The sequence below is a fragment of the Octopus bimaculoides genome, chromosome 7 (genome assembly GCF_001194135.2).
Source record: "Octopus bimaculoides isolate UCB-OBI-ISO-001 chromosome 7, ASM119413v2, whole genome shotgun sequence".
Classification (NCBI taxonomy): domain Eukaryota; kingdom Metazoa; phylum Mollusca; class Cephalopoda; order Octopoda; family Octopodidae; genus Octopus; species Octopus bimaculoides.
The window spans coordinates 19,034,589-19,043,988 of NC_068987.1; the positions used below are offsets into that span (position 1 = coordinate 19,034,589).

The 9,400-nt window shown below is 35.9% G+C and overlaps 3 protein-coding genes across 7 annotated transcripts in view; 2 read left to right on the plus strand and 1 right to left on the minus strand.

Moving 5' to 3' along the window:
• LOC106881355 (zinc finger protein 271) overlaps nt 1-9,400 on the minus strand; it is a 46,796-nt gene that overhangs the window by 18,854 nt on the left and 18,542 nt on the right. For 2 of the 4 annotated variants that reach the window (XM_052969308.1, XM_052969307.1), the window contains one exon: nt 1,455-1,552. The gene's annotated coding sequence lies outside the window, so the exon portion shown is untranslated. Of the gene's footprint in view, nt 1-1,454; nt 1,553-3,140; nt 3,241-3,340; nt 3,545-9,400 lie in introns of those variants that run through there. The other 2 variants (XM_052969310.1, XM_052969309.1) reach the window with 2 other exon arrangements.
• Nucleotides 118-927, plus strand: LOC106881361 (zinc finger protein 253-like). The gene is made up of 2 exons (XM_052969132.1): nt 118-397; nt 878-927. The coding sequence occupies exons 1-2, from the start codon at nt 118-120 to the stop codon at nt 925-927; spliced, it is 330 nt and encodes a 109-aa protein (XP_052825092.1).
• On the plus strand, nt 3,550-7,266 carry LOC106881358 (zinc finger protein 271). Of its 2 annotated transcripts, XR_008264567.1 has the most exons (3): nt 3,550-3,803; nt 4,733-4,981; nt 7,138-7,266. XR_008264567.1 is itself a non-coding variant. In XM_014931716.2 (2 exons), the coding sequence occupies exon 2, from the start codon at nt 5,094-5,096 to the stop codon at nt 6,783-6,785; it is 1,692 nt and encodes a 563-aa protein (XP_014787202.1). In that variant the 5' UTR covers nt 3,550-3,803; nt 4,733-5,093; the 3' UTR covers nt 6,786-7,131. The 2 variants fall into 2 exon arrangements, 1 of the variants encoding a protein (XP_014787202.1); XM_014931716.2 differs by lacking the exon at nt 7,138-7,266 and having other exon boundaries at nt 4,733-7,131.

The following is a 9,400-nucleotide window of genomic DNA, read 5'->3' on the forward strand; positions in this document are numbered from 1 at the left end:
CGTAGTGGTTTATTTTCTCACAAACGTATTCACACAGGAGATAAACCATATCCTTGTGATATCTGTGGTAAATCATTCTCTGTCAGCAGTAATTTATATACCCACAAACGTACTCACATGGAGGAGGATCCAAATGATTGTAATACTTGTAGTAAGTCATCAGTTAATAGTTTATATTCACATAAATGTACTCACACAGGAGAGAAACTGTATCACTGTGATATATGTGGTAAAGCATTTTCTATGAAGTGTAGTTTATCTAAACATAATCGTACTCACACAGGAGAGAAACCATATGGTTGTGGTATCTGTAATAAACGATTTTCTAGAAGTAGCTCATTGTCTACTCACAAACGTTTTCACACAGGAGAGAAGCCTCATCGATGTAGTATCTGTGGTAAATCATTCTCTGCTGCTAGTGGTTTATATTTCCACAAACGAACTCACACAGGAGAGAAACTACACTATTGTGAAATTTGTGGTAAAACATTTTCTATGAGCTGTAGTTTATCTAACCACAAACTTACTCACACAGGAGAGAAACCATATCACTGTGGTGATTGTGATAAAACATTTACTTACAACAGTTCTTTGTATCATCACAAAAGGATTCACAGAAAGGAGAAATAATAATTGAACTATACAATAATACATGGAAAGAGTGAATAGAAATACTTACAACTGTTGACAAAACTAATGTTACATATAACATGTTAGTCATTCTACACTATATGTGTATAGAGATTTTTGTATTTCTAAATATTATTTATTGCACCAGTATCATTAAACTGTCACTATAATTTTGTTAAGTTTTTACCATTTTTCTACTGATATTTATTAACATTAAAAACATTTTTGTTCCTCTAATGGACTACAGTAACTAAAACCCTAAAGCTGGATAAAATGGCATTATATGAGAAAAATTAAAGGAATCACTCAAATCTAACTTTCTATTCCTTTTAATTGAAATAAAACTATAAAATAACGGTTTGTGTTACTTAAATTACACTTTTTAGATCTAAAGAGTTTATTGATGTTGTAGTAGCAACCTGTTAAACTTTTGTTTTAAAGGCTACAATTATGTCATTGTGGATGTTTTAATCATTATCATCATCATCGTTTAACGTCTGCTTTCTATGCTAGCATGGGTTGGACGATTTGACTGAGGACTGGCGAACCAGATGGCTGCACCAGGCTCCAATCTGATTTGGCAGAGTTTCTACAGCTGGATGCCCTTCCTAACACCAAACTGGTACTTATTTTATTGACCCTGAAAGGATGATAGGCAAAGTTGATCTCAGCGAAATATGAACTTAGAACATGAATTTGGATGGAATGCCATTAAGTGTTTTGCCCGGTGTGCTAACAATTCTGCTAGCTAGCCATCTTACACTTAGAAAATATTAAAAAGGAAGAGGCGCTATTTCTGGGAAGTCTATAAAGTTTTTACTTACTGGGTCTGGTGGAAGAGGCACTACCTATGGCTTTCACAAGCTCTTCTGGACTGGTGAAGCTGTTGCTGTGGTCCTCTTGGATATTTATAAATTGACACCTACAAGAAAAACATGCAAGGAACTCTAGTAAATCAACACTCTGAGAAAGAATGACTGGATGTTATGATTAATGTCAAGCCTGGTGGGTTGGACACAACCAGAATGATGGAAAGGGGAGAGGCCAGTGGGACTGGAGTATCTTAGAGGAGGTAGCATGAGCCTAGCCAGCTTCAAATAGCAATAGCCATTGTAGAAATGGTTGAAAGGATGGAGAGAAGAGACAATACACCTGTGGACCATAGGTTTGCAAGTTCTGAATGACTTGTCAGTCAGTTGGGTGATCTTTTTCTGGATGTGATCTAGAATATCTGAACAGAAGCAACACCATCCCAAATGTGAGAGTAACATTCCATTGTGGTTCTCATATGAACCTTGTAAAGTATCAATAATTGTTAGGGTTTGAAGCATTTTCTGGTCTTGAAAATGGGGTCTTAGCCTTTGCACTTTCTCTCACTCTTACTTCCTATTTCTGTTGTGCCTGTAATTCAAAGGGTCAGCCTTGTTACACGTGTCTGTGGAGTGCTCAGCCACTTGCACGTTAATTTCACAAGCAGGCTGTTCCGTTGATCGGATCAACTGGAACCCTCGACGTTGTAAGCGATGGAGTGCCAACAACTCAAACATTCCGAGTTCAATTTCTGCTGAGGTCTACTCTTCCTTTCATCCTTTCATGGTCAATAAAATAAGTACCAGTTGAACACTGGAGTCAATGTAATCAACTTACTTCTACCCCAAAATTGCTGACCTTGGGCCAAAATTTGGAACTAATATTGGTTTCTAACTTAGGCAGAAGGCTAGCAATTTTCGGGGAAGGGATTAGTTGATACCATCGAATCCAGTCCTTGATTGGTATCTTATTGACCCTGAAAGGATGAAAAGGAAAGTTGACCTTAGTAGGATATGAACTCAAAATATAAGAGCCAGAATAAAAATCACATTGCATGGTGCTCAAAAATTTCTGCTAAGCTACTGCCCTTAAGATTTCTTATTTAGGCACAAAGCAAGCACATTTGAAGTGAGGTGGTTAGTTGCTGCCATCTGTAGTGGCACGAAATTATAGCCACCATTGAGGAAGTACTATTCTGCGCATGCGCAGGGGACTTCACCAACGGAAGCCCCTCGAGTGCGCATGCGTAGTAAAACTGGTACTTAAACAGTGAGTTTCATTTTCTCAGTGAGTTGAGGACAGACCTTCTACGTGACAACTCATCGCTCCTCAACAAAGCACTCTTCACCACGATGCCTTCGATGGTGATAGCTACTTGTTTCTCTGACAGGCGTCAAGGAAGCCCTTAACCTTCCATTACCAAAGTACAACCTAATCAGCGGCTGCTAAGCTGAATGACAGGAATTGTGAAACCAAGCATCAAGAAAAAATAAATCTTATTTTCATTATGTTGTAAAATTGTTCTAATGTCTCTTCATATATAATGCTATTGAAAGGTGATAGAGAGAGACTAAAGTCTCTATGACAACTATCAAACTTTTACACATCGATTCCAGTACACAAATAGTACTTATTTTATAGACCCAAAAGGATGAAAGGCAGAAAAAAAAATGCTGAATAGATGATGTAATATATTTTACCGATGCTCTAACGATTCTGCTAGTTCGCCATCTTTAATAATTTCTGATTTAGGCACAAGGCCAGCAATTTTGAGGGGAGAAGGGTTAGTCAATCGATCGTCTAAATTAACTGATACTTCATTTTGTCGACGCTGAAAGGATGAAAGGCTAAGTTGACCTTCGCAGTGTTTGAATTCACAATGTAAAGAGCTGGAAGGTACCTCTTGATAATCCTTTCTGTTATAGACACAAGGCTTGAAATTTTGGGTGAGGGAGTTATACGATTACATCGACCCAGTGCTCAACTGGTACTTATTCCATCGACCCTGAAAGGGTAAAACTCGGCGGTATTTGAACTCGGAATATAAAGAACTGGAAGCTATCTTTAAATAATGACAGATATTTTACGTTAAATATTTTTGTCATAATATGAACGGCATTTCAAACAAAGACAGGACGCTTAAAAAGAACTATTCTTTTTTTTTTTTTTGTCTGCTGCAGAAACAGAAGGAACCAAATAAGGGAAGTAAATAGCGGGGAAAAGAGTTACTTCCCCTCGCAGCTGGCGAAACCATCTTTAGGTTCTGTTACATTGTACATTTAGCAAGAGGTTCGTAGTTATTCTTCAGTACAGCAAACATCGATGTTTTCATCGAGATTTTGTGATCGAGAAGATATTCAAAAGTAAGTATTTGGGAATTAGCACTTTATTTCTCGTAGACTTCATATCTGACTATGTGGAAATCAAACATATTTCATCTTCGGACAACACTTTTGTATTATTAATATCCACCAACGTTAACTAATCTTTCTTAAGTTTTACCAATGCCTGTTTCTTTTGATGTTGCATTTCGCAGAGCCAGTCTAAACACACACACAGAGGAAAAAGTTTACTAACATAATCTGATTTAGTCTAATATATAAAGTATATATGAAAGTGAACTTATCAACAGAAAGAATAAGTATCTTCGCTTTGTAATATATTTCCCTGATTTATAAATCCCTGAATTATAAACGTGTTGTTCTCTTCTGCTGTGGCTTCAACTAATATATTATCAGTCCTGTGGTAATATTGGCGCAGGTAAATGGGATATTGGGGGGGCGGCGGTTCTTTTTTTTTTCAGGAACCCACTATATCGAGTGCGGAGATTCCGAATCTGCATTTCAAAATTTAAATCCCCCTTCCCATCAAATTTCTTAAATTTTCACTTTAAAAAATTTTTTTGGCAAAATACGTAGAAAAATATGGAGATTATGATTCTGAAAAAAGATTCTGTAAAATTTCAATTTTTCAAAAAAATAAATTAAATAAACACCCCTCCCCTCCGCTCTATGACAAGAAGTGAAATTAAAGTGTTTTCTCTCTTAGTAGCATTATAAGGGCTCCAGGCAAACCAATGCACCGAGACCTATTGTTTTTATTTATTGGCAACAAGTCACAGCATATATAGATCATAAGTGGACCCTATATCTATGAGGGCCTCCAAGCAATTTACCTTAATGTCTTGTCTTTTCTTAATGAATATTCTCTCTCATTCTATTTCTAAATTTCATTGTCTCTTTTTTCTGATAATTTTATGTTGACATTTATAGTATACCATCTTCCATTTCAGAATTTCACAAGTCATTTCAGATGAAATTTCTTATGATACAACAGGAAATTTGTCAGATTTCGAAACTACAGACAAGTAATGAGGGAAACATGTGACTGTGTTTGCTTTTCTTTGATTAAAATGTAAAATATTTCTCCTGAATTGCAATTTATAGTAAAGAAAGAAAGAAAACAAAGAAAAAATTGATGCCATATTCCAATGTCAACTAGATGATTTTGCAAACTTGAAAAATTCAGTAAATAGCTTCAGGTACATTGTATGCTAACTCTTTCATATCTAAAATTAAATTGATGAGTGGAGCAAGTTTAGCATATCTTTGTGGGAAAAGTGTTGAAAGACCGGAGAAGCAAAAGAGAATATCATGGAAGAAATATCATATGAGAATCAATTTCTTGGAGAAACACAGCTAGAAAATATTGATTTCTCTCAAGAGAAACAGGAGGAGGTACAGAATAAACCCTACTGCAGTGAAATTTTTACGACAAAAAGTAATTTAAAGCCAAATAAATTTCCTCACTCTGGATCAAAGTTTTATCAATGTAAAGAATGTGGCAAGAATTTTACAAGAAACAGTTCTTTATATCGGCACCAACTTATTCATACAGGAGAGAAGCCATACCATTGTGATATCTGTGGTAGAAAGTTTTCACGGGAGAGCAGTTTACGTACGCATAAGTATACTCACACAGGTGATAAGCCATTCCACTGTGATGTTTGTGGCAAAAAGTTTACTGGAAGTAGTGATTTAACTTACCATAAACGAACACATACAGGAGAAAGGCCATACCAGTGTGACATCTGTGATAAAAGATTTATTGCAAATAAAGATTTGTCTCGGCATAAATTTATACATACAGGAGAGAGACCATATCACTGTGATATCTGTGGTAAATCATTCACTCGCAATAGCAGTCTATATAAACACTTACATATTCATACAGGGGGGAATCCATCATTCCAGTGCAATATTTGTGGTAAAGCATTCTTGGACAATACCCATTTAACTCGCCATACACGTACTCACACAGGAGAAAAACCATACCAGTGTGATATCTGTGATAAAGCATTTTCTGGAAGTAGTGGTTTATTTTCTCACAAACGTATTCACACAGGAGATAAACCATATCCTTGTGATATCTGTGGTAAATCATTCTCCACTAGCAGTAATTTAAATAGCCATAAACGTAGTCATACAGGAGAGAGGCCATACCACTGTGATTTCTGTGATAAAACATTTTCTATGTGCTCTAGTTTGTCTAATCACAAGCATATACACACTGGGGAGAGTCCATACTGCTGTGATATATGTGGTAAAACATTCTCTACAAAAAGCCATCTAAATAGACACCTGCATATTCATACTGGAGACAGCTCTTCATACCAGTGCAATATTTGTAGTAAAACTTTCTCAGAGAGTACAAATTTAACTCGCCACATACGTATTCACACAGGAGAAAAACCATTCCGCTGTGGTACCTGTGATAAAACATTTACTAGTAGTGCAAGTTTATCTTACCACAAACGTACTCATACAGGAGAGAAGCCATATCACTGTGATATCTGTGGTAAATCATTCTCTGTCAGCAGTAATTTATATACCCACAAACGTACTCACATGGAGAATCAGAACCACTGTGATATCTGTGGCAAATCATTTTCTGTAGCTAATAGTTTATATGCACATAAGCGTACCCACACAGGTGAGAAACCATACCATTGTGACATATGTGACAAATCTTTTTCTGTGAAGTGCAGTTTAACTAACCACAAACGTATTCACACTGGAGAGAAACCATACTCTTGTGGTGTCTGTGGTAGGACATTTTCTAGGAGTAGCTTTTTGTCTACACACAAACGTTTACATACAGGAGAGAAGCCATATAGCTGTAATATCTGTGGTAAATCATTCTCTGCTGCTAGTGGCTTATATTGCCACAAAGGAACTCATACAGGAGAGAAACCACATCGCTGCAAAATCTGTGGTAAATCCTTCTCTTCTGCTAGTGGTTTATATTGCCATAAACAGACTCACACTGGAGCGAAGCAACACTGATGTGATATCTGTGATAAAACATTTTCTATGAGCTCTAGTTTATCTAACCACAAACATTCTCATACAGGGGAGAAACCATATCATTGTGCGGTTTGTGGTAAAGTATTTACCCATGACAGTTCTTTATACCGTCAGAAAAGAATTCACAGAATGGAGAAATAATTGAAATATACAATAAAAACTCTATGGAAACAGGGAACAGAAATACTGCTGTCTGACTGTAGACATAACCTGTATGTCATTACACACCATAAGCTACATATGGATATGTTTCTATACATTATTTATTGCATTAGTATCATTAACATGTTGCTATAATGTACCAATAAATTTTTTACCATTTTGTTTTCAGATTAGTCAACAAAAAAAAAAGAAGAAATCTTGACTTGTAAGTTACAGAATAAATGTACATCTGGTGTACTACAATAACTATCACCCATTATTTGAATAAAAGAGCTTTGTATGAGAAAAAATAAGAGGAGTCATTAAAATTTACTTTTTATTTCTTTTAATTGAAATAAAACTTTGACTATCAGTTTGTGTTATCTACATCAGGGGTTTTCAAACTTTTTAACTTGCGGACCCCTTTATATTTCAGGCTTTACCTTAGGGACCCCCTTATAAACGCTTATGAAATTTATACATAAATATTTGCTTAAAATAACATATATCTTTACATTTATTTATTTAACAGTATTTAACAAATAGGTTTATTGTTAATTAAAAGATTTCGATTAAAAAACATATAAAATCAAATTGCCCATAAAAAGTATTTGCTGTCCACGGACCCCCTGTGGTCCGCGGACCACAGTTTGAAAACCCCTGATCTACATCACACATTTTTAATCTGAATATTTTGCTACTATACATGTTGTAGTGGTCAACTGTAAACCTTACTGCAGTTTGTTGCAGCAAATGGAATAACATTTTGGAACCACAAGTTATGTTTAAATTTACCAACAATGATACTTTTTGTATATATATGTGGTTTTGTTGTATCTGGGGAGAGCCATATTGTCTAAATGCCTAATTATCATATGTATGAACTGCTAACTTAACGGTAAATTTACAACTGCTGAGATAATTTTTAACTAGTAATTGAACAGAAAGTATGCATTTTTATATATCATGGACCTGCCACCTCATTGTTTTTTGTCAAGAGTTTCACCTCCAACCATTTGTTATGTCAGTCAACACACACCATTCCGCTGTCATAGCAATAAAGATGGAAAGTTGCCGATGCATAATGCTGTTCACATTAGGATATAATTAGAATTAAAAGTGAAACAATATTATATCACATTACAATATAGATGTTATTCTTTCACCTTTGACATGTAATACTGAACCAGTACCAATGTTGTATTGTTTTAATCCAAAGGGAAAAAAATTACATGTTGACACCCATGGTGTCTGATACTATTACCATGTAAAATCTGATTTGATTTCATTGAACCATTTGAGAATGCATTGGGAACAGACAGACAGAAAGACAAAGAATTTTATATATCTAGAAGATAAGTAATTTAATTGTTATGTATGATTATAAGACTTTGAGTATAGATATATAAATTACATACTTATTTGTTTAGTGATATTTGTTAATATACTCTGGCTCAGGGTAGCAATACTTATCAAGGACTCCAGTTATTGGTCTAACAGCAGAAAATGATCCTGTGGCTAAGGTACACAAGATCTGGGAGGAGAGTTGAGTTATGCCTATCCACCACTGTGGATGAGTACACTTTTATCAATCCCAAAAGACAAAGCTGACCTCAATGGGATTTGAATGTAGAGACTGAGAAGAAATGCTTCATGGCATTCTACCTGATATTCTTAACACTGCCAATTTGCTACCCTAGGGGACATGTTTCATTTAAATTTGGTAATTTTTCCTTCATACTCAAGTAAAAATCGCATTGTTCATCTATTTAATGATTCTCATCACTACAGCAGCAAGTATGTTGAAGTATATGCTTCACTCATCATCATCATCGTTTAACGTCTGCTTTCCATGCTAGCATGGGTTGGACGATGTGACTGAGGACTGGTGCACCAGGTGGCTACACCAGGCTCCAATCCGATTTGGCAGAGTTTCTACAGCTGGATGCCCTTCCTAATGCCAACCACTCCGAGAGTGTAGTGGATGCTTTTATGTGCCACCGGCACGAAGGCCAGTCAGGCGGGTACTGGCAACGACCTCGCTCGAATGTCTTTACAAGTGCCATCATGATTTCACTTTCGCTTGCCTCAACAGGTCTTCGCAAGCCGGACTAAAATAGACCCAAAGTCTCATACTTGTCAAAATGATTAAAATGATAGTAGCAACTGAGTTACTGTTGTGTTTCTTTACTGCATTAGTATTCCTAATTTGATTTTCAGTGTCCATTCCACTTAAATATGTTAATGTTAAATTAACATACATATATGTCAATGTTAAATTAACATACATATATGTATGTCAATGTTAAATTAACATATATTTTATCATTAAATTAACATATGGGCAGGAGTGGCTATGTGGTAAGTAGCTTGCTTACCAACCACATGGTTCCGGATTCAGTCCCACTGCGTGGCACCTTGGGCAAGTGTCTTCTACTATAGCCTCGGGCCGA